The 25,974-nt window shown below is 35.3% G+C and overlaps 1 protein-coding gene across 4 annotated transcripts in view; it reads left to right on the top strand.

Moving 5' to 3' along the window:
- Positions 1 to 1,079: 1,079 nt before the first annotated feature.
- Positions 1,080 to 25,974, top strand: part of LOC142345726 (uncharacterized) — an 81,350-nt gene continuing 56,455 nt past the window's right edge. For all 4 annotated transcript variants that reach the window (XM_075398009.1, XM_075398010.1, XM_075398011.1 and 1 more), the window contains exons 1-2: positions 1,080 to 1,655; positions 20,248 to 20,408. In XM_075398009.1, coding sequence (XP_075254124.1) covers positions 1,115 to 1,655; positions 20,248 to 20,408 — 702 coding nt within the window. In that variant the 5' untranslated portion in view covers positions 1,080 to 1,114. The remainder of the gene's footprint in view (positions 1,656 to 20,247; positions 20,409 to 25,974) is intronic.

The following is a 25,974-nucleotide window of genomic DNA, read 5'->3' on the forward strand; positions in this document are numbered from 1 at the left end:
TCCCTTCGACGGTGGCTAGTGTCAGCCCAGCACAGACTGGATCAAGATGGAGATTTGTGTTGCATGCTACACAAACGAATATTTTTGATTAGCAATCATGTTCTGTTTGCAAAATTTGGAAATTTTTCGCATGGCTACGGAAGGAGAAAATAATCAGTGACCATCCCTACAAACTACAGCTTGGGAAATTTGACAAACCTGAGAGGTTCAGTTACTTACTTTTTTTTAGGGCTGCTCTTTTCTTTTTTGAGGGGTTATTTCTTTTTCTTGATTGTTCGGAGGCAGTATTTGTATCAACTAACAGTTACGAGATTGTCTATTTCTAGCGTAGGTGGCTGATGTAGTCGCAGGTATTACCGCAAAAGTATTGTCCGTTTGCTTCCGTTCTGAGAGGTGTTTGAAAATGTTTAGAATGGGCAGGTTGAGGAGTTCAGAAGTTGAGGTTGGGAACACTTTTTCAGCACCAGTTCTCACACAGTATACAATGCCCATGATGGACGGAATAGATTTCAGTTCTGCGACTAGGTCACTTGCTGATAAGGGTTGGCGGTGATACTTTTGGTGACGCGATTTTCAGTTGCTAACCATATCGTGCCAAATGATAACTTGATCTTCTTTTGGGTAAAGTTTCTTCAGAATGTGCTGGACTGTTTTATTTTTGTTATATCAGGTGTTCAGATTTGCACCAGGAATGGCCAATACCTCCTGACCACACCGATTTTTGATGTTGGGCAACTTGTTGAGGACAATGTATAAAGAACTTGCTCCAAGAAGTAACACCAGCAGGGCATCACCACGGCTGTCCCGTATTTCATTGACATCTGAAAGTTTTGTGCGAAGTTTTGTGCAGCACATTTGCGAAGTCTTGTGCAGCAAAATTTTATCATCTGATTGAACGATTTCTTAAATTAGAGTGTCCTCAAAAGACAATTCAAATATCAGATTCGCCTCCAGCGATGCAACCATTGCCAATCCATCGTTATAATAACATAATTTGGAGCCCCTTAGTAATTCTGTCTGAGTAAGGTTAATTTAGGGTAATGTTAATTTAGGTCTTGGGTTCTAGATCTAGATCTTGGGTTCTGTAATTCTATGTTTATTGATTTCAGGCAAAATGTTCCCGCCGCCGCCGTCACGACAAATGGGTGGCGGCTGGAACTCAGGGCAATATAATACGTCATCGTTTTTGCAAGGCCCTTCTAGTCATCCAAGTTCCGGCTCTACCGACTGGAATAATCATTCTGTACAAAATGTAAATCTTGAGAATCATACCGTTGCTTCTAGTTTTAACCAAGTTCATTACTCATCAAATTTTGGAGCCCAACAAAATAGAGGCGTGGCGCAGCAAAGTGCTGTTGCTTCTCAGCAAAATCGGGGACCTCTTTCCTCGAACTTTATTGGGGGCAATGTGACTATTTTACCTGTAGGGGCAGCCTCTCATCCAACATATCACAACTATCAGCCTCAATCAAAAGATGCTTTTACTCCCACTGCAACCCAAATATCATATCCTCTTCCTCCAAATTTACCTGGTGCACTGTCAGATAGCAGTGGCAATGTGCAACTAACATCATCATATCCTCTGTGGACGAAACAAATCAACAGACTCCCTCCCATCTACAGAGATGTTATCAAGCACTCAATTTCGCCAAACGGTAAGCCGAATTGGAACGGTTGTCTGACTTAAACTGGGCAGAGTATTTTTCTGGGCGCTTTAGTCATTAGGGGGAAGAAAACATCGTTCATCTCTGTCAAAATTAGTAAATGAACGAGTTCTGAAGCAATTATTCGTACTTGCATCTTTTTTAATGCAAATTTTTGCTTTACGTCTTCTGTTTCAAAATGTTCTCTCACTAAATTGAATGATTCAACGTTTCGTCAAAAGCAACGGAATGCACTGGTAAAGCCCGAGGGCATTGAGCCTCCGTGTTGTTTGTTTCGATCTTTCGTAGGTTCTAAATATACGATTAACCACAGCTGCAGAGGAAACAGAAATTCATGGATAGAGCACTTTGAATAACCTTATCTTTAATATTTTGTTTCCAATGTATCTTCTTGAAACTGCTGCTTTTTGTTGTTTTACGTATATTGTCCCTTGCTTAAGTTGACTACTGTCATAATTTGTACAATTATATAGGAGTTGAGTTACTGCCCCGAGTTGAACGACCTGAAGGGGCCTTTCTTGTTGACCTTTTTTGTTTTAGGCATTGAATACTAGAGTTTGAGATGAAAATAAATGATCATGGTGTTTAACGAGAACAGTTCTGAGGCGCTTTCCTAGTTTTTGTAAACAAGCATTGAACAGAATACTATTCCGACAGACAACCATTCAGATACTCTTGAATACAGAAAAGGGGCTAATGACTACTGACACTGCTGAAAAGGATAGGCCAATCTTAGCAAATAAATCATGTGCCCGCATTAGCGTTTTCATAAAGTTTTCGTTCAAATGCGTGCATTCATTACTTGATGCGCTTACTTTTTTAGTAAAATTTTATTGCAGTTGGCAAGGACACGAGCGTTTCAGCGGCACTAAAAGATGTTAAAAGTTTAGAATTACTGAAAGACTAGAGCTAATCTATGCGAAATAATCGTTGCCAACTGATTAATCGAAGCTGCTGAGGAAACAGGAATTAAGAAGTAGTTTGCACTGCTCGCAACATGGATTCAGACGAAAGCGATCTGTCATCACTCAAATGCTATTCTTTCTTAACCAGCTCTATAATTACTACGACGGCAGCGAGAATGAACTGTGCGTGTTATACTTAGACTTTAGAAAAGCATTTGACAGCGTTCCTCATAGGCCACTGATAAATACAGGGATTTGGTATTGGAGGAAACGTAGAATATTTTCAAGTTACTTGAAAAACAGAAAGCAATATGTAAAAGTTAGTGAATTAAACTCGGAATCAACTGAAGTACCACGCGGCGTGCCCCAAGGATCGCTACTTAGGTCTTTACTTTTTATTATCTATATTAATGATCTACCGCAACAGGTAGAACAGTGGGGACCATATGACTACGCTGACTATTATAACTTTGTCGGAACCAATACAGCAAAACTCCCAGCCGATATTGACAGGATAAAAAAATTGTGTAGAGAACAAGATGACATTAAATGAACAAATGTTACCTTTTACCCATTAAAAAAACAACTGTAATCTTATTGCTGAACGGCAACCAACTCGAGTCGAAAAATGAACAGAAAGATTCAGGTGTGGTAATATCAACCAAACTCAACTGGAAATCTAATTGTGAAAAATGTGTTCGAAATCCTGGAAAACGTACTTTTACCTAAAACGAAACGTCCGTGGCAAGTCTAATTCTAAAACCAAATTATATACATATGTGGGCTATGTTGTACCAGTGATAGGCTACGCGTCCCAGGCCTGGTGTACAAATGAAACTGAAATAAAGGGTCTTGAAAAAGATCAGCGCAAAGCTACAATTTCGATTTTCGATAATTGGAGGGAGCAATAATAATAAGACCAGACTGCAAAGGCTCAAGATCTCACCACTTGCAATGTATTTCGAATTTCATGACCTCTTTCTTTTACTGTCTTTCTTCAAGGAATTTTGATATCGATCTATTAGTAAGAGTAAAATTAGAGAAGAATATAACAAAAACGAGACAACAGGATTTTATAGAACTACAAAAATTACTGGAAAATGGCTGACGAGAACTAGTGGACAGGATCTAGCCATGTTTTAAACACGGTTTCTAAACAGACATGTACATGAACAAGCAAAGTCAACAAATGTAATTGAACCAAGATCTACTGGATTACTTTTCATCAGTTGCCCAGACGTAAGTTCATGTTCGTGGACCTTCATGTGCAATTGCCGACATTGCAACCCAATCAAGAAATTACATGAACTTCGTGAAGTGACGGGCCCAAGCCTCGAATCAGACTGACTCATAGCCTAAACTACTAATACATGATATGAAGGGGAAATTTTCATCAAAATTTAGTGATCGCAAATACCTGACCACTAATATCCCGATTTCGCACACTTTTGCCTCCACTAAATAGTGCTCCCTTACGTCTGTTAGCTAACGTAAGTTAGCTAGAAGCGAAGTCAACCGCCGTTTGGTAGCAATTCATCAGAGTGTAGTCGGTCTTGTTTTAAAAAAGGTTTTACTGTTATGTGCCTTTTCACTTATGTGCATCTCCTTTCTAACATTTTCTCTATTTAGTTTAGTTTTCAATATAATTCAGTAAAAATTGATATTATTTTTTTTTGCATATCGCCCTTGTCAAAGGTGACTATTGTAATAATTTGTACCTTTATAGAAAGGATGTGCCATCTCCAAGTTGAGCATCTATCCTTCTATAGGAAGGGCCTTTTGTTTCATTTTTGATTGCTCCCAGACGAAGTTTGTAGCAATTATATTAGTATTGTCGGTCTTTCTTTATTGCGATTGTTCGCTTGGCCGATTTTTCTTCTGACGCTTCTGACTTTTCGTCCTCAAAAACGGGATAAACAGGTAGTGCCCAGCGGGAATTAAGTTCTCGTAGAGCCTTTCAGCTCTGTTCCAGCTCAAACTGTTTTGGAGACTTATACTTATGGTGTGAAGGGCGGTTCTTAGAGGTTGAAGACAGCCCACCCCCACTGTTGACCCCCCCCCCACTATTGCCCCCATCCCCCACCGCCGCTCTTGCCCACTATCCCAATGTTGCTTAACCCACCCCCTCCCCTTCAGCCCCCAGTGCACCCCCCGCTGGCTACTGACGAACAACCCATCGCTAAAAACGCGCAGTTTTATACTAATTTTCGCAATTTTCTTCAAGCTTTTTGAAAATTTTTGTCAGTTTTTGAGTTCTTTCAGCCCTGGGCGTCAAGAAACCTCCTCTAGGGTTTTATAGTAGGTTACTGCATAGTTTCTAATGGAAGTGCAATTGTTTCAACAATTTTAACATCACGAATTTTAGCATTTGACAAAACGTGCAAATTTTTTCAATTTTTTTCATTCATTTTTCATTATTCACGTCTTTCCGGACGCAAGGGGCAGAAAACTTCCTTAAGGGTTTGATAATAAGTTACTGAAACGTTTTTAATTGCCATGTCATAGCTTTAAATTTTTTATGACAAATTTAAGCAATTTTTTTAAATAAAACTTGCATTTTTTCATGTTTAAAAATTTTTTTGTTTTTTTTTAGGTTTTCCGGTCACAAGAGCCAACGAACCTCTTACAGGGTTTGGTAATAGGTTACTGCATTGCCTCTAGAGGTAATAGAAGGGTATTCAGCGTTTTAACATCACGAACTTTGGCAATTTTTTTATGAAACTTGCAATTTTTTTTCAAATTTATAAAATTTTTTAACCTTATCACGTTTTCCGAGACCCAGGAGCCATGAAGTCTCCTTTAGTTTTTGTTAATAGGGTATTAAAAGTTTTTATTGGCCATGGAATGGTTTTCATCATTTTATTATTACAAATTTTAGCAAAATTTTGATAAAACTTTCAATTTTCTTCAATTTTCTTCAACTTTTGTCAGTTTTTAGGTTTTTCCAACCTCAGGGGCCAACGAATCTCTTGCATGGTTTGATAAAAGGTTACTTCATAGCTTCTAGTGGTAATAGAAGGGTTTTCAACATTTTAACATTACGATTTTTAGCAATTTTTTTGATGAAACTTGCAATTTTTTCAATTTTTTAAAATATTTTTAGTTCTCTCCAACCTCAAGGGCCACCCAACCTCCACCAGGGTTTGATATAATGTTACTGCATAGTTTCTAGTGGTAATGGTTTGGTTTTTCAACATTTTATCTTCACGAATATTAGCATTTTTTGACAAAATCTGCAATTTTTCAAGTTTTTTGAAAGTTTTTCATTTTTTAAGTTTCTCCAACCTGAAGGGCCAGCGAATCTCCTTGAGCGTTTGATTATTACTGCATAGCTTCTAGATGTAATTGAATGGTTTTCAAGACTTTAAAAATCAACAATTTTTTAAAATATTTGCAATTTTTTTCAAGTTTTTTGAATCGTTTCGAATTTTTTATCATTTTTCCGGCACCAGGGTCCTAGTTCTCCTCCAAGGTTTGATGATAGGCCGTCGCATAGTTTCCGGAGTTAATGGAATGATTATCAATATTTTAATGACTCGAGCTTTAACTTTTTTCTAGCAATTTAATTTTTGTCAAACTTTCGGAAAATTGTTATGTTCCCAATTTATGGATCTTTGAGCCAGTGAACTATTTAAAGCTGAAATAGGGATACTGGATTGTCTTTTTGAGACAATAAAGTTTGAAGATTTTAATATTTTGAATTTTAGCACGATTTTGGTAAAATTGACGATTTTCAAATTTTTTGAATATTTTGGTCCTACGATTATTACTGGGCCAACGAAGCTTTTCAAGTCAAGCAGATGAGTTACTTGACATAAATCCAGAGAAAAAATAGTTTTGAACTTTCTGTCTGCAAAATCTGGAAGCTTTTTTAAAATTTTGCAATATTTTGCAGCTTTTTAAAATATCAGTTTTTTTGATTTAACTAAAATGGCTAGAAAACTAAAAGATACGGAGTCGAATCGAGCTAAAGCTAGCCTCACCTTTGAGAGCAATTCGCCCGACGTTAGTCGGTTATGTTTTTGTTTTACTTCATCGAATAAAAATGTGTTTCGCTTTACGTCATTTTGCCCCTTTTTGGCATTTTGCAAGAAATCGTCTTTAGGCTAGTTTCATTCTTGGCTTATTCTTAAAGTGGTTCTAAACGGCAGTTGCTAAGCAAAGCAATTTTCATCGAACAAAATTATTTCAAAAACTGAAATCATAGTTAGAAACTGAATAAATCCTGAAGGCTTAGTTGGATACCAGCTACTTGCGCTTTGTTTTTATAATTTCAATTACCATATCAAATGCTTATTGGTATTGATACTCTCACCTGTATCCTCTCATTAAGAAGTAACCGTATGTCTTTCAACAAAAATATATCAAAATTGTTCGTACTTTAAGAAAATGTTTTCAAGTTTTCTCTTTGAATCCTACTCAGGGTTATGGGATTCAATGGTGGCTATTTTCCGGCGATCTGCCAAAAATGTTCGAGTCTCATGATTGACAGTCTCTCACTTAATTTCTAACGAAGTGTACCGTGACCTACATTCTGTTTCCAGTTAACATTTTATGGTATTGATTACTTTGAAGCAATTAGTTTTTGAAAAATTTAGTGAACATTTGAGTTTTTACTGTAATTGTTGTTTTTGTTATTAGTTGTATCACAGTGTGGGCAATGAGGAGTCTCGCTGATTTCTAAAGTGTCATTAATGAACCTAAATATTGGTTGGAGTTCATCTTCATTAGTTCACGACTGTGACACTAATTGTTTAAAATGTATGCAATTTTTGTTTTTCTTACCGTTTTTGCTGATTTTTTTGCCTTCTCTTATATTCACTGTTTAAAGTCGTCATCGTTTTCTAATTTTTGTTTTGAGTTAAAACCTAATTAAATGCTGTTGAAATGTTTTTTAAGCATTGATCCACAAATAAATTTTTGAAAAAAGTTCTTCGCTCACTCGGTTTTGCCAAGGTGTCCCATGAAGCATCGTTCAAATTAGTTAGTGATTGTAGTTCTTAGCTTGCTATAGAAAATGCTATACTAACGGAATGCTACAGGTTTTTGAAAAATTTGATGTTTTCTCTGAATCTCGCTTTAAGTTATTCTTTTGCTTTGGTGTTAGTTCTGTCATTTTGTCTGGTATTGGAAATGTGAATTGAGGTGTGCTATTTTCAAATGTTGATAGTCTTAACATATTTTTTCCTTTTTTTTCAAAAACTTTTTTCAAAAACAAATTTTCAGAAATGATTTTGATTTCAAGTTTTCCTCATCGTCATTTTACTTGTGCTGAACTCCAAAAGCGCCTGTTTTGAATCTTTCCTAGAACCAAATTTTTGCGATGAACTTGGGTTCTCATTTTTCTGCACTTCTGTTTCTTTCCACATTTGTCGGTTTGTGTTATTTGACAAATTTTTTGCTAGATCAATCATTTGATCAGTCGCACACGCAATCATGACTCATTCAACTAATTACTAACTACGTCACTATCCTGATTATCCAGCTTAGGTGACCACTTGAATGATTCTCATGTGCATTCGCAAGTAAGATTTATAATTGTGTGCAAAGGTCAATTAATTGATTTCTGTTATGCTTCTCAATTCTGATTTTTGAATCCGATCGAAATTAAGTATAAGCCTCGCAGGCTTGAAAATAAGGACTTTGTTAACTAAACGGCATCGTTTTCTGGATTTCTTTTTTTGTTCATTAAAATTAGTTGTTATCAACAAAATTTCATTAGATTTGATTTCTTGTCTGTCACTTCGCTTGTTCTACTATACTAATGAAATAAAGAAGTTTTCATGCTTGCCTTTTTCTAGATACACTTCTGTCCTCTTTTGAGGAATCCCCCAAAATGTAAATGACACTCGCACCCAGTAGGGCTAGTTCTATGTTTAAGCTGACAACTAACAAAGTGAGTGCAATCGTAAGTTGGTTTTAAATTTTGTAGTTGTATTATCTAGCTAATGTTAGCCATCGGAAATTAGCAGCGACCAAAGAAAACCCCTCGCCTGTTGTGTGATAGCTTTTATTCCAACAGTATTTTGTACTTTAGCTTGCGTTATAGTATCATTGGCTTTTTTAATGATTATTACTTGTACATAGGATCTACCTTGCCGCCGCAAGTTGGTCGTCTAATTTTTTTAATTGACTAGAATTTGAGTTTTGGAAAACTAGTAATTGGATTTTTGAGATGAGCGCCGCATTGAACAGAATGATTTTCCAGACGTCGAAAAATAGTTAAATTCTCTTATGTTAGATAAAATTAAATACAGGAAAGGGGCTGATGATAATCGACACGGCTGAAAACTATTTGCCAATCTTAGCCATTTCTAAATGGTTTTCGTTTTCAAATAATTAGTTTGCCTTAGAATAATAGTAATTCAAGTTTTTGTATTCAAGTGCTCGTTCAGTATATTATGCTAATTTTTTGGTCTGTTGCTAACAGGGACAAAGACTGCAAATTTTAAGTTTATAGCTGACGAGGACAGGATCTCTTGAATCAACTAAATACGAGGGCTAATCTATGCGCATTATTGCTTAATCGCAATGCGCTCCTTTTTAAAAATTCGGATCCGACAAATTGACTCCAATTGCATGTGAGTTTTTGGTTCTTAAGATGTTTAGTTTTTACTCTTCTAGCTTTACAAAAACGATTGAGGTGATCAGTTTCCCAAAATAAGGAGTCGATTTTTAGGAATGAGGAGGATGTCATAATTGCTTTGTAACATGACTAATGTAATTCGAGCTATCGTTGAAAAAAGCGCCCTTTCCGAACAACAATTAGATTAATTTAATGAGCCGGAACTGATCGCTGTTCTTTCTTGCTAAGTGGTATCTAATGATCTGCTCAGGTGGAAAGTATTTTAAATGAGCTATCAGCGTCTTTCAATAGACAGAAATTTGGCACCTTGGAATTTTGGTGTTTTTTTTTGTTCAGGCACCACTTTTGTGAGGGGAGAAATTATATTATCAGCTCGTTTTTTTGGTTCAGTCAATTTCGTCTGATTGTTATATTTATCGTAGAGAAATGTGAGTGGTATCATCAGAAAGCTCCTCAAGCTCAATTGTGTTACTTATTTTATTATTTCAGCGCTCTAGTAGACGTGCGGTCTTTTTTCACGTGCGGCCTTTTGACTTCTGTTATAGCTTCTCTGTTGTTACGTTCTTTCAAAGTATAGTCAGGAAGCTGCAACTAATTTTGTATTGATGGCGAATAGATACTGCTTTCAGAAATGGTCTGTGGGCAACTGATGAACTTTTGATTTTGACACTAAATGTTTTCCCTAAAATTTTGTGATCTTTGACCACTTTGTTCTTCATGTTCTTGTCACTAATAGCTGCCCTCATCTCAGCAGTCTATTTTTGTGCTTCTATTTTATTTTTTTTTCATCGAATAAGACTGTGTTTCGCTTTACCTCATTTTACCGCAAAAGTGATTCTAAACAGCAGTTCCACAGCAAAGCATTTTTCAGTGAACAAAATTATCAAAAACTGAAATAAAATTTAAAAACTGGATAAATCCGGAAGGCCTGGTTTTGGATACCAGGTACTTGCGCTTTGTTCTTATAATTCTTAGTTACCATATCAAATGCTTTTGGTATTGATACTCTCACCTGTATGCTCTCATTAAGAAGTAACCGTATGTCTTTCAACAAAATGAAATCAAAACAGTTCGTACTTCAAGAAAATGTTTTCAAACACCGATTTTTAAAATAAAAATTTTCTCTTCCAATCCTACTCAGGTTATGGGATTCAATGACGACTATTTTCCGCCAATCTGCCGTAAATGTTTGAGTCTCATGGCTGACAGTCACTCACTGAATTTCTAACGAAGTGAACCGTGACCTACATTCTGTTTCCAGTTAACATTTTATGGTATTGTTTACTTTGAAGCAATTTTTCGAAAAATTTAATGAACATTTGACTTCTGACTATAATTGTTGTTTTTTGTTATTAGTTGTATCACAGTGTGGGCAATGAGGAGTCTCGCTGATTTCTAAGGTGTCATTAATGAACCTAAATATTGGTTGGAGTTAATCTTCATTCGTTCATGACTGTGACACTAATTGTTTTTAAGAAATTTATGAATGCATTTTTTGGTTTTCTGGCCGTTTTTACTGATTTTTTTGCCCTATCTCTTATATTCACTGTTTGATATTTTTGCCTTACCTTTTGTATTCTCTATTTGATGTCTGCATAGTTTTTTAGTGAAGCATTTGTGAACCTAATGTTTGTTTTGAGTTCATGCCTAATTAAATGCTGTTAATGTGTTTTAAACGTTGATTCGAAAAACGATTTTTGAAAGTTTGTTCATCACTTTGTTTTGCCTAGGTGTCCCATGAAGCATCATTCAATTTATTTAGTGATTTTAGGTCCTAGCTGGCTATAGAAATTGATATGCTGATGGAATGCTATAGGTTTTTGAACAGTTTACTGTTTTCTCTGAATCTCGCTTTAAATTATTGTTTTCTTGTCATTAATTGTTTTGTCATTTCGTCTGGTATTGGAGATGTGAATTGAGGTGTGCTCTTTTCAAATGTCATTAACTGGTAGGAAGCTGATAAATTTTTTTATCGTTTCCTTTTTGAAATACTGCGGCTAGTAATTTTCAGAAAGTTCTGGTTTTGATTTCTGTCAAATTTTTTTTATCATTTTACTTGTGCGTTCCAAAAATGCGGGAATTGAATCTTTCCTAGAACCAAAATTTTCCTCTGAAACTGAGTTTTCATTTTTCTGCACTTCTATTTCTTTCCACATTTGTCGGTTTAAGTTATTTGACAACTTTTTTGCTAGATCAATCGTTTGATCAGTCGCAATGATAATCATGACTCATCCAACTAATTACTTACTTCATTGTCCGGTTTAGGTGAACACTCTAATTAATTCGATCTTAATTTGCATTCGCAAGCAAGATTTATAATTGTGTGCAAAGGCAAATTGATTGATTTCTGTTATGCTTCTAAATTCCGAGTTTTGAATCCGATCGGAATTAAGTACAAGCCACCTAGGTTTGAAAATAATGACTTTTCAAACTAAACGTTATCTCTGTTGGGCTAAATGAGTTTTTTTGTTGATTTCTGAATTTTTCTTTGTTTATTAATCGCTCTCAAAGGAAGTTTAGCAATTTTATTAGTCCTCTTGGTCTTTTTTAATGCAATTTTTCGCTTGACTCATTTTCGTCTGACACTTGACTTTTACTCCTCAAAAACGGGATAAACAGGTAATGCCCAGCGGACATTAATTTTTCTTAGAGTCTTTCAGCTCGAACTGTTTTGGAGGCATATACTTATGGTGTAAAGGGTGGTTCTTAGAGGTTGAAGACACCCCCACTGCTGACCCCCCCAACTATTGTCCTCCCAACGCGCTATTCTCGCCTACTGTTGCGCACCTCTCCTCCCTCCCCGTCAGTCCCCTGATGCGCCTCCCCCCCCCCCCCCCCTCCGTAGCTACGTTCGAACAAACCATCGCTAAAAACACGCAATTTTATACTAATTTTCACAATTTTTTCTAGCTTTTTAAATTTTTTTGTCTTTTTTGAGTTCTTTTAGCCCTAGTTGTCAAGGAACCTCCTCTTAAGTTTCTCCAGCCTTAAGAGTCACATAATTTTTAGGTTTTGATTATAAGTTAATGCATAATCTCTGGGTTTAATGAACTATCTTTAAAGATTTTAATATCAGCAATGTTGGATTTTTTTGGATCTTTTTGAATTTAATCATTTTATCCGGCAACAGGGTCCTTGGAACCTCATCCAAGGTTTGATGATAAGCTGTCACATTGTTTCTAGAAATAATGGAGTGGTGATCAATATTTTAATGTTTCCAGCTTTAGCAATTTTTTGATGAAATTTGAGTTTTGCCTTTTATTGTTGTTTTTGTTATTAGTTGTATCACAGTGTGGGCAATGAGGAGTCCCGCTGATTTGTAAGGTGTCATTAATGAACCTAAAACACTAATTGTTTTTAAGAAATAAATGTATGCATTTTTTGGTTTTCTGACCGTTTTTACTGATTTTTTTTGCCTTCTCTTTTATTCACTGTTTGATATTTTTGCCTTACCTTTTGTGTTCTCTATTTGATGTCTTCATAGTTTTTTAGTGAAGCATTTGTGAACCTAATGTTTGTTTTGAGTTCATGCCTAATTAAATGCTGTTAATGTGTTTTAAACGTTGATTCGAAAAACGATTTTTGAAAAAAGTTTGTCCCTCACTTTGTTTTGCCTAGGTGTCCCATGAAGCATCATTCAAATTATTTAGTGATTGTAGGTCCTAGCTTGCTATAGAAAATAATGTGCTGATGGAATGCTATAGGTTTTTGAACATTTTGATGTTTTCTCTGAATCTCGCTTTAAATTATTCTTTTGCTTTGGTGTTAGTTTTGTCATTTCGTCTAGTATTGGAGAGGTGAATTGAGTTGTGCTCTTTTCAAATGTCATTAACTGGTAGGAAGCTGATAAAATTTTTATTTTATCGTTTCCTTTTTTAATACTGAGGCTATCAATTTTCAGAAAATTCTGATTTTGATTTCTGTCAAATTCTTTTTATAGTCATTTTACTTGTGCGTTCCAAAATTGCCGGAATTGAATCTTTCTTAGAACCAAAATTTTCCGCTGAAATTGAGTTCTTTTTTCTGCACTTCTTATTCTTTCCACATTTGTCTGTTTATGTTATTTGACAACTTTTTTGCTAGATCAATCGTTTGATCAGTCGCAATGATAATCATGACTCATCCAACTAATTACTTACTTCATTGTCCGGTTTAGGTGAACACTCTAATTAATTCGATCTTAATTTGCATTCGCAAGTAAGATTTATAATTGTGTGCAAAGGCCAATTGATTGATTTCTGTTATGCTTCTAAATTCCGAGTTTTGAATCCGATCGGAATTAAGTACAAGCCACGTAGGTTTGAAAATAATGACTTTTTTAACTAAACGTTATCTCTTGAGCTAAATAAGTTTTTTTGTTGATTTCTGAATTTTTCTTCGTTTATTAATCGCTCTCAAAGGAAGTTTAGCAATTTTATTAGTCCTGTCGGTCTTTTTTAATGCAATTTTTCGCTTGACTCATTTTCGTCTGACACTTGGACTTTTACTCCTCAAAAACGGGATAAACAGGTAACGCCCAGCGGACATTAATTTTTCTTAGAGTCTTTCAGCTCGAACTGTTTTGGAGGCATATACTTATGGTGTAAAGGGTGGTTCTTAGAGGTTGAAGACACCCCCACTGCTGACCCCCCAACTATTGTCCTCCCAACGCGCTATTCTCGCCTACTGTTGCGCACCCCTCCTCCCTCCCATCAGTCCCCTGATGCGCCCCCCCCCCCCTCCGTAGCTACGTTCGAACAAACCATCGCTAAAAACACGCAATTTTATACTAATTTTCACAATTTTTTCATGCTTTTTAAAATTTTTTGTCCTTTTTGAGTTCTTTTAGCCCTAGTTGTCAAGGAACCTCCTCTTAAGTTTCTCCAGCCTTAAGAGACATAATTTTTAGGGTTTGATTATAAGTTAATGCATAATCTCTAGATTTAATGAACTATCTTTAAAGATTTTAATATCAGCAATGTTGGATTTTTTTGGATCTTTTTGAATTTAATCATTTTTTCCGGCAACAGGGTCCTTGTAACCTCATCCAAGGTTTGATGATAAGCTGTCACATTGTTTCTAGAAATAATGGAGTGGTGATCAATATTTTAATGTTTCCAGCTTTAGCAATTTTTTGATGAAATTTGAGTTTTGCCTTTTATTGTTGTTTTTGTTATTAGTTGTATCACAGTGTGGGCAATGAGGAGTCCCGCTGATTTGTTAGGTGTCATTAATGAACCTAAAACACTAATTGTTTTTAAGAAATAAATGTATGCATTTTTTGGTTTTCTGACCGTTTTTACTGATTTTTTTTGCCTTCTCTTTTATTCACTGTCTGATATTTTTGCCTTACCTTTTGTGTTCTCTATTTGATGTCTTCATAGTTTTTTAGTGAAGCATTTGTGAACCTAATGTTTGTTTTGAGTTCATGCCTAATTAAATGCTGTTAATGTGTTTTAAACGTTGATTCGAAAAACGATTTTTGAAAAAAGTTTGTCCCTCACTTTGTTTTGCCTAGGTGTCCCATGAAGCATCATTCAAATTATTTAGTGATTGTAGGTCCTAGCTTGCTATAGAAAATAATGTGCTGATGGAATGCTATAGGTTTTTGAACAGTTTGATGTTTTCTCTGAATCTCGCTTTAAATTATTCTTTTGCTTTGGTGTTAGTTTTGTCATTTCGTCTAGTATTGGAGAGGTGAATTGAGGTGTGCTCTTTTCAAATGTCATTAACTGGTAGGAAGCTGATAAAATTTTAATTTATCGTTTCCTTTTTTTAATACTGAGGCTATCAATTTTCAGAAAATTCTGATTTTGATTTCTGTCAAATTCTTTTTATAGTAATTTTACTTGTGCGTTCCAAAATTGCTGGAATTGAATTTTTTTAGAACCAAAATTTTCCGCTGAAATTGAGTTCTTTTTTCTGCACTTCTGATTCTTTCCACATTTGTCTGTTTATGTTGTTTGACAACTTTTTTGCTAGACCAATCGTTTGATCAGTCGCTCACGCAATCATAACTCATCCAACTGTTTAACTACTTCATTATCCAGTTTAGGTGACCATTTTGATGAATTTGATTTTAATTTGAATTATTCGCAAGTAAGATTTATAATTGTGTGCAAAGGCCAATTGATTGATTTCTGTTATGCTTCTAAATTCCGAGTTTTGAATCCCCTCGGAATTAAGTACAAGCCACGCAGGCTTGAAAATATTGACTTTTTAGCTAAACGGCATCTCTGTTGAGTTAAATGAGTTTTTGTTGATTTTTGGATTTTTCTTTGTTTATTATTTGCTGTCTAAGGAAGACTCCGGCTTTAGCAATTTTTTGATAATTTTTTTTCAATTTTTCGGAAAATTATCATGTTCCAAGATTGGGATACTGGATAGTCTATTGTGACATTGAAATTGTTCTGAAGATGTTAATACCACGAATTTTTAGCAAAATTTTTAAAATTTGCAATTGTTTTAAAAATTTTTGAAAATTTTTGTCCTTTTCTGAGTTTAACGATCATTACTGTACAAAGAAGCTCTCAAGTCTTGCAGATTGGTTACTTGACATAACTCCAGAGACAAAAATAGTTTTAAACTTTTTCACTGCGAAATCTTGAAGCTTTTCTGTTAAATTTTGCAAATTTCTAAAAATATCAGTTTTATTTGATTTATTTCCTAACAAAGCTAGAAAACTAAAAGTTGCCGAGTCTAATCAAGCTAAAGCTAGCTTCCATAAACCTTGGCTAGCTATTGACGAAGCTAACCGCTCGCCGGTTGTTTGAGAGCAATTCACCCGGCGTCGGTCGGTTATGTTTAAAATTAATTGTTATCATCAAAAATTCATTAGATTTGAATTGTCTGTCATTTTGCTTGTTGTACTGTTTTTGCTAGTGAAATAAGGAAGTTTTCATCCTAGCCTTTTTCTGGATGCACTTTTGTCGTGTTTTTAGGAATCTATCAAAATATAAATGACACTCGCACCCATTCAGGCTAGTTCTATGTTTAAGCTGACAACTAACAAAGGGCAACAGTAAGTTGTTTTTGCAAAGTTTTCGTACTTTTTGTTTTTAAGAAGGCTAAATGGTTGGGCATTGCGTGCTGTGTTTTGATAATGTACTTCATTGGTTGCATCTGATCTAAAGTGTGTTTAGAAAGTTTGTCGAATGTTTGAGAAAGTTTGTTCTCAATTTTTGGTGACAAGTTACGTTGCTACGGTTGCTTTCTTCAGAAATTTATTAACTAGTTTGAAGAAACCCAGATGTTAATTTTTTCGTGTTAGGCAAATTGATGCTTTTTCTGCTGAGTAAGATGAAACAACGCCATTATCTAACAGTTAAGAACTGTATTTTAAAATCACCCGCTGCTAAGTCACCCGCTGATAGCACAAGAAAGTGTAAGTATCTAGCTTGGTTTTCTGAATGTTTGGGCAATTTTTGTCATTTTCGTAAATAACTTTTGGTCACTCATGATTTGCCTGTCTCAAATTGACTTTGCTTTCTATAATAACTAGATGATTTAAATAGGTATGTTCTAATTGAAGATTGTTTGAAGACATTACAGTACAAAACTATAAAGCAATTTCAGATAGCACTTGAAGCATCATTCAAATTATTTAGTGATTGTAGGTCCTAGCTTGCTATAGAAAATGATGTGCTGATGGAATGCTATAGGGTTTTGAACAGTTTGATGTTTTCTCTGAATCTCGCTTTAAATTATTCTTTTGCTTTGGTGTTAGTTTTGTCATTTCGTCTGGTATTGGAGAGGTGAATTGAGGTGTGCTCTTTTCAATTGTCATTAACTGGTAGGAAGCTGATAAAATTTTTATTTTTTCGTTTCCTTTTTTAAATACTGATGCTATCAATTTACAGAAAATTCTGATTGATTTCTGTCAAATTCTTTTTATAGTCATTTTACTTGTGCATTCCAAAATTGCCGGAATTGAATCTTTCTTAGAACCAAAATTTTCCGCTGAAATTGAGTTCTCTTTTTTCTGCACTTCTGATTCTTTCCACGTTTGTCGGTTTATGTTATTTGACAACTTTTTTGCTAGATCAATCGTTTGATCAGTCGCACACGCAATCATGACTCATCCAACTGTTTAACTACTTCATTATCCAGTTTAGGTGACCTTTTTGATGAATTTGATTTTAATTTGAATTATTCGCAAGTAAGATTTATGTGTGCAGAGGCCAATTGATTGATTTCTGTTATGCTTCTAAATTCCGAGTTTTTAATCCCCTCGGAATTAAGTACAAGCCACGCAGGCTTGAAAATATTGACTTTTTAGCTAAACGGCATCTCTGTTGAGTTAAATGAGTTTTTGTTGATTTTTGGATTTTTTTTTTGTTTATTATTTGCTCTCAAAGGAAGTTTAGCAATTATATTAGTCCTGTCGTTCTTTTTTAATGCAATTTTTCGCTTGACTGATTTTTCGTCTGACACTTTTGACTTTTGGTCCTCAAAAACGGGATAACAGGTAACGCCCAGCGGGCATTAATTGCTCTTAGAGTCTTTCAGCTCTGTTTCAGCTCGAACTGTTTTGGAGGCTTATACTTATGTTGTAAAGGGTGGTTCTTGGAAGTTGAAGACACCCCCACTGTTGACCCCCCCAACTATTGCCCTCACACCGCGCTATTCTCGTACCCTGTTGCGCACCCCTCCTCCCTCCCCATCAGTCCCCTGGTGCACCCCCATCCCTCCGTAGCTACGTTCGAACAAACCATCGTTAAAAACACGCAATCTTATACTAATTTTAACAAATTCTTCAGGCTTTTTAAAAATGTTTGTCATTTTTTGAGTTTTTTCAGCCGTAGGTGTCAAGGAACTTCATCTTAGGTTTCTCCAGCCTCAAGAGCCACATAATCTCCTCTAGGGTTTATTTATAAGTTAATGCATATTTTTTAGATGTAATGAACTGTTTTTAAAGATTTTAATATCAGCAATATTTTCAAGTTTTTGGATCTTTTCGAATTTATCTTTTTTTTCCGGCACCAGGGTCCTTGGAACCTCATCCAAGGTTTGATGATAAGCTGTCACATCGTTTCTAGAAATAATGGAATGGTGATCAATATTTTAATGACTCCGGCTTTGGCAATTTTTTGATAATTTTTTTCATTTTTTCGGAAAATTATCATGTTCCAAGATTGGGATACTGGATAGTCTATTGTGAAATTGAAATTGTTCTGAAGATGTTAATACCACGAATTTTTAGCAAAATTTTTAAAATTTGCAATTGTTTTAAAAATTTTTGAAAATTTTTGTCCTTTTCTGAGTTTAACGATCATTACTGTACAAATAAGCTTTTCAAGTCTTGCAGATGGGTTACTTGACATAACTCCAGAGACAAAAATAGTTTTAATTTTTTTCACTGCGAAATCTTGAAGCTTTTCTGTTAAATTTTGCAAATTTCTAAAAATATCAGTTTTGATTTATTTCCTAACAAGGCTAGAAAACTAAAAGTTGCCGAGTCTAATCAAGCTAAAGCTAGCTTCAATAAACCTTGGCTAGCTATTGACGAAGCTAACCGCTCGCCGGTGTTGTGAGAGCAATTCACCCGGCGTTGGTCGGTTATGTTTAAAATTAATTGTTATCATCAAAAATTCATTAGATTTGAATTCATGTCTGTCATTTTGCTTGTTGTACTGTTTTTGCTTGTGAAATAAGGAAGTTTTCATCCTAGCCTTTTTCTGGATGCACTTTTGTCGTGCCCTTTCAGGCTAGTTCTATGTTTAAGCTGACAACTAACAAAGGGCAACAGTAAGTTGTTTTTGCAAAGTTTTCGTACTTTTATTTTGAAGGCTAAATGGTTGGGCATTGCGTGCTGTGTTTTGATAATGTACTTCATTGGTTGCATCTGATCTAAAGTGTGTTTAGAAAGTTTGTCGAATGTTTGAGAAAGTTTGTTCTCAATTTTTGGTGACAAGTTACGTTGCTACGGTTGCTTTCTTCAGAAAGTTATTAACTAGTTTGAAGGAACCCAGATGTTAATTTTTTCGTATTAGGCAAATTGATGCTTTTTCTGCTGAGTAAGATGAAACAACGTCATTATCTAACAGTTAAGAACTGTATTTTAAAATCACCCGCTGCTAAATCACCCGCTGATAGCACAAGAAAGTGTAAGTATCTAGCTTGGTTTTCTGAATGTTTTTTTTTCAAATCTATTTTTAGGTAGTTTTTTTTACATAGTCATAGAAAATCTTGTCCTGGTGTTTTTTTATTTCTTTGTCATTGTTTTGTTTACCAATGGCGTCACTTCATACCTTTTTTCACGGCATTGCTCGTGTAACATCAATTTTGACACTTGTTTGGGCAATTTTTGTCATTTTCGTAAATTACTTTTGGTCACTCATGATTTGCCTGTCTCAAATTGACTTTGCTTTCTATAATAATTAGATGATTTAAATAGGTATGTTCTAATTGAAGGTTGTTTGAAGACATTACAGACAAAAGTATAAAGCAATTTCAGATAGCACATTAATTTGTAGAAAAAACAGTTGAAAGGTTTTATGGGAGCATTTTATGAATATTTCGAGTCACATGTCTAAAGCTATCGCAGCTGTTTTCTGGCCAGCTGTCATATATGTTGTCTTTTCGATTTAATTCAAAAGGTGTTTCACTCTTTTCTGTCTTTGTGTTGTGTAGTAATTGTGTTAAAAAGTTAAGTCTTATTTTGTTCCTATAATTCTCCGTTTTTGGAAGACCGTTTTACTGACGTCGCAAGAGAGTTTTATAAAATTTTTTGAAAAAATCAAATAAGTGGCTATCATTTTACCCTTTTTTTCCCTCGTTTTCGAAATTTTTAATGATCTTTATTGCGACTGTGATTTAGTGATGTAAATTGCCTTAATTTGAATAGTTGACAAGCTGAGCTAAGTTTGTTGCGCTAATTACAGTTGATTGACTAGAAATGGTCATCATTGATTGTTTCTCAATTCAGAAACCTCAATTTAGACGCCTAGACCTTAGCCAAACTAATGTCTAGTATTGAAAACAAATATCATTAAAGATTAAAGAACTAAAGCCTCGACTCGTGCTTTGGTTAATCGTTTTTTTTTCCAGTCAGGTGAATATTGATTCTGTATGTGCTCATTTTTATGATTTCTAGATTCTGTGGTTTATATAGGGCAACATCTGGACACTGGCCGTGTGTATAGTGTGCTGATGACGTCACAACTTCCTAAGCCAACTTTGGGACACTTGTGGTCTCTGGTGAATAGAGAGACTGTTGGCATCCTTTCTGTACCTGAAGGTCTCATGCTACTGGTGCTTGTTGCACTCACTCAGGTTGGATAGCTACTTAACTTAGCTTCGGTTCATTTTGCCACCAAAAAAATTGGAATTGTTTAGTATCTTGTCATAGTTACATCCATTGTTAAATCTCGATAAATTGATTTTGGTTTACTGAAGGATCAATGTTTCTCAAGGTTAGCGCAGGTTGCGCCCAGCGGGCATTAAGTGCTCCTATAGCCTTTCAGCTCACTAGTCTCCAAGTATGCGATTCACAGAAACTGTTTTGGAGACTTGTACCTATGGCGTGAAGGGCGGTTCTTAGAGGGTTGACCCCACAACCCCCCCCCCCCCCCCCCCCCCCACATCAGCCCCCCTCTCGCGTCAACCCCCCAATCCCCAGCAAGCACCTTTCAAGTCTGTAAGTTTCTTAAACGGACCCTAGAATTTTTGGATCTACTCTGTTTTGGCCCCCCCCCCAGCATACAGCATAAATTTTTTACGACCCCCAGGCGCACGTGCTATTTTCTTACATAGTAACGTGCTATATAACAACATATAATTTGTAACTGGGGGTCATAAAAACACTGGGGGGCCGAAACAGAATAGATCGGAATTCTGTATTTTTACGACACCCACGTCTATTTTGCAGCTATTCCGGCAATCTGCGGGCTATGTTCAATTGCTCTCAAACGAAGTTTGTAGCAATTATATTAGTCCTGTCGGTCTTTTTTATGCAGTTTTTCACTTGACAGTTTTTTCGTCTGACCCATTTGACTTTTTGTCCTCAAAAACGGGATGAACATGTAGTGCGCATCGGGCATTGAGTGCTCCTAGAGCCTTTCAGCTCACTAGTCTTCAAGTATGCAATTCACAGAAACTGTTTCGAAGACTCATACTTCACCCCCCTCCCCACGCACGAATCAGCCCACCAATCTCAATCTGCACTTCGTTCAGGCCGTAACGGCCCCGTGCAGCCAAATACCTCCCTCCCACCGTTGCCCCGTCAGCCCCCGGTGCACCGTGAAACCCCCGTTGCGCTTACCTCACGGCCCTTCAATCAAGCTAAAGCTAGCCTACTAAGCCGTCGCTAGCTACTGACAAAGCCAATCGCTCGCCGCTTGTTTGAGAGCAATTCGCTTGACGTTAGTCGGTTATGTTTAAATAATTAGAACTGCTAAAATTGCTTCTTCTCTTTAACGGGTTCTTGAAAGTACGCATACTTATGTCGAGTTAGGTGTTTTGTACTAAATAATAGCCACCATCTGCCTCTCAAATGGCTATTATTCAGGTGCTCTTTTTTTCACAATTCAAAAAATTTGAATTGTATTGGGGCGCTGTCTTTTTTTAAGATCGGTTTACACATTTTCATGATTTTTGAATTCAAGTTGGAAAGCTGATTTTGGTCACGCCGAAACAGGAAGTGGAGCGAAAAAGCGAGTAATTTTGCGGCGTGAATTGTTTTAATTTAAAAGTGGAGTGAAAAAATGGTGTTTGAATGAAAGTTCGCTTTCTCTCTATTGTTTTTTTGTTCACATGCGTGGCACTTTCACTTTGACTTCTACTGTTTTTTTCGATTTTTTGGAATGGTTTTTTTCTAAATGGTTTTCCCAATCCATTCATAGTTCATTCTAAGCCTAGTGTTTTGTTTCAACCGATTGTCCATTTCTCGCTAGTGGTTATAAAAAAGAAGAAAAAAAGCGCAATCTCAAAAAAAGCGCAATCTCTCTCAAAAAAAGCGTAATCTCTCGTTTCGAACAGTTGACCTTGCTTTGTTCATGTGTTCTTAAAGAAGAAAAAAGACAAATTGAAACAGAATTTTAGCTTTTCTTTATCTCGTTCTTAATTCTTTTAACTTTTATCTGATACTTTTAACAACTTTAATAGATCTTAATTATAAACATGATGAAGTAATTATCAACATGATGAACCAAGAGGAGTTCAATTCGCATAATAAAAATGAACTGTACCGAATTTATGTAGATTTATTTAAAAAAGTTGAAGAAAAAGACTCAATTATCAAAGAGTTTGTTATTTCAGCAAGTCAATTTATGCTAAAAAAGCAGTATCCAAAGGAATCAGGTAAAATCTCGAACCAATATAACCCCCCCCCCCCCCAATCATTCAAGAGGTTCGTGTAAGACGTTTTGAGCCAAAAGAGGTTCCCACAAAAACACAAAATCTTGTTATTGGAAGCAGTCTGGTGAAAAATTTGGTCGGGGATAGTGCTATACCAGAAGATATCTGCGTACATGATTATCGAGGCTCAACAACCTGTGAAAAAATTGAAGTTGTTAAACAATTGCCCAAAACAGTGATCAAAACAGTTCTCATTCAGGACGGGACGAATTCAATTCTGAAAGAAAAACAAAAAACATTGACGAGTTGTTTGAGAAATATACAGATTTGGTTGATTTAACAGGAAACACGCTATCTCCTGAGAGTATTGTACTAATGCAAGTGCCACCAATTCGTAATCTGCCAAAAAACGAACATATTAATGAGCGCATTAAACTTTTTAATGATAAAATAAATGCATTAGCAGGTGATGAAAATTATAAAGTTGCAAATGTGTACGACCTCATGAAAGCCATGCCGAGCTATGATAGTTTGTATTATGATGATTTGCATTTCCATTACAAACAAGGTGTCCCTTTTTTTAAAAAATTATGTGCTTTCTCAATTGCTTCCCACATCCAATAATTTAGTAGCTCTGAATAACCAACGTAATCGAAACCAATACCCAAAATACCGCAATCATTGGGGACAGAGTTACAATTATATGAGAGGTCAATACTAGTCGAGATAATTGTTTTGCTGAATATTCTTAGTTTCATTTGTCTTCTTTTATTTTTAATATATCAAAATGAAGCTTCAGTTCCACTTTATTCTGCTTCTTATTTTGTGTGTAATCACATCAAAAAGGAACTGGGTCTTCACTACACCAATAAATCCTGAGAGTGAGAGGATGTCATCGTGCATGTCTAATAATAATGCGTATCCAAAAAAAATCATTTTTACCTGCCTGTTAAGGAATTTTCTTTACTCCTTGGTTGTCATTAGATTTCTTTTGTTCTTATCAGGTGACGTAGAATTAAACCCAGGGCCACCTCTCAATTACACGCAGTTTACCACCTTAATGAAAAAATACAACGATCAAGTAAAGTTTCTACATCAAAATTGTCAAAGCGTGCTTGGACAAAGGTTGCTCCTTAAGAATTTTCTATCTGACCTAGGTGACAATTGTATTTCGGGCTTCTCAGAAACGTGGTTGAAATCAGTTAACGATATTCCGTTTTGGTCGATACACTCAGAATACTTAGTGTCCTTCAGATGCGACCGACGTACTGATCTTCAAGAGAAAAATAAAGGCGGTGGTATTCTTTTGTTCGTTCCGAAAAAATTTCATCCAAAAGCACGAAATGATCTAGAGACAATGTCAAAAGACTATTTTGAAAGTGTTTGGGTAGAGTGTAAAATAAATAAAAAGCCCTCGTTGATAAATTTAGCTTACTGTCCAAAAAAACAACTAATAAATTTGTTTTTGGAAGAGCTAGCCCTGGGTTTAGATAGAGCAGCGACGGAAAATAAAAAAAATTTCTAGGTGACTACAACCTTAATTACTTTAATTGCAATGATCTCAAGATCAAACACAAAATCTTACCAGTAGAATACCTCAGAAAGTATCGGGCTATTATATAATTTATAAAGCTTCTAAAAGCAGATCTACCAGCTTTCGATGAACTCAAGTTAGCCACCCTAAGTGCTAAAATGAATCACCGTACAAACAAGCTGTCATTTGGAGCAAACCAAAAAACAAATATATTATGCAAAACTGTTTTTCAAAAAAAGCAATTGACTGGTATAACGATTTGCCTCTCACCTTGAGGCGGAATATCCCTAAAAAGCGGGCTCTCAAAACTACAATAAAAAATCATTTCTGGAATGAGTTTCTAAAAGAACCAACGGTTTCTGAATTGAATTCTAATCTCAAATCTTTCAAGTTCAATCTTAATTTGGTTTAGTTTTAGGGCGTCTTTTAGTCTTCTATGAAATGTTAATTGGAAGATTAGCAATTTTTAAAATATTCTCTTTTCTCGAAAATGTTAATTGTAGAATTAGCATTTTTAATAATTTTTCTCAATTAAAATTCATCTCTCTTAATTTGTCGATATTTTAGCACATTGTAAATTTAATACAATTTTAAACTTTCACAGTATGTGACGTTTGTTTCATTTATACTTCTTAACACTACATTGCCTTTAAACTATGTTCTGTATTTTATAGTTCATACTCAAAGGAATTAACAATCTTTTTCTTTTTTTTCTTTTTTCTTTTATTTTCACATGCGGCATTTTGACATTGATTTTTCTGTTTTTTTTAAATCTAATTTTTCTATAGAAATGGTTTTCCCAGTTCACTTTTAGTTCGTTTCATGTCTAGTTTTTTGTTTAGTTAAGGAAAATTCTTTGAATTGTACGTCAGGATTTGTCCTTCTATGCTATGTTTTTACAATTCAAATCATTTGAATTGTATTGGGGAGCTGTCTTAAAATCTGTTCACACATTCTCATGATTGTTGAAGTCAAATTGGAGTAGTGATTTTGGTCACGCCAAAACAGGAAATGGAGCGAAAGAGCGAGTGGTTTTAAGGCTTGAAATTTCTCCGCTCTAATTTTAAAGTAGATTGAGGAAGCGGTACAGTGTTTGAACAAAAGTTCGCCTTCTCGCTAGTGGGTTTTTTTGTTCATATGCGGCACTTTGTTTGTTTTTTTTTGGTTTTTTACTGTTTTTGCAGGTTTTGGATTGTTTTTTTTTGTAAATGGTTTTCCCAATCCATTCACAGTTCATTTTAGGCCTAGTTTTTTGTTTAGTTAAGGAAAATTCTTTGAATTGTACGTCAGGATTTGTCCTTCTATGCTATGTTTTTACAATTCAAATCATTTGAATTGTATTGGGTAGCTGTCTTAAAATCTGTTCACACATTCTCATGATTGTTGAAGTCAAATTGGAGTAGTGATTTTGGTCACGCCAAAACAGGAAATGGAGCGAAAGAGCGAGTGGTTTTAAGGCTTGAAATTTCTCCGCTCTAATTTTAAAGTAGATTGAGGAAGCGGTACAGTGTTTGAACAAAAGTTCGCCTTCTCGCTAGTGGGTTTTTTTGTTCATATGCGGCACTTTGTTTGGTTTTTTGGTTTTTTACTGTTTTTGCAGGTTTTGGAATGGATTTTTTTTGTAAATGGTTTTCCCAATCCATTCACAGTTCATTTTAGGCCTAGTTTTTTGTTAGAATCAAATTACATTTCTCGCTAATGGTTTTTTTCTGGCTAGCGGCATTTTAATCAAATTACATTTCTCGCTAATGGTTTTTTTTCTGGCTAGCGGCATTTTACGTCGAGTTTCTGTTTTACTCTTTTGTTTTTTGATCTGATTTTTTAGAAATGATTTTCCCAATGCACTCATAATCCGTTTTTTATCTAGATTTTTGATTTTTTTTCAATGAATATTCTTTGAATTGTACGTCAGGACTTGTCCCGCTATGTTTTTTTTAATTCGCTTTACCTTTTGATCACGTTTTTCGTTTTAAGTCCCGACTTTCACGTTTGACTTCTGACTTACCTGGC

The sequence above is a fragment of the Convolutriloba macropyga genome, chromosome 9 (assembly GCF_964194025.1).
Source record: "Convolutriloba macropyga chromosome 9, txConMacr16.3, whole genome shotgun sequence".
NCBI lineage: Eukaryota > Metazoa > Xenacoelomorpha > Acoela > Convolutidae > Convolutriloba > Convolutriloba macropyga.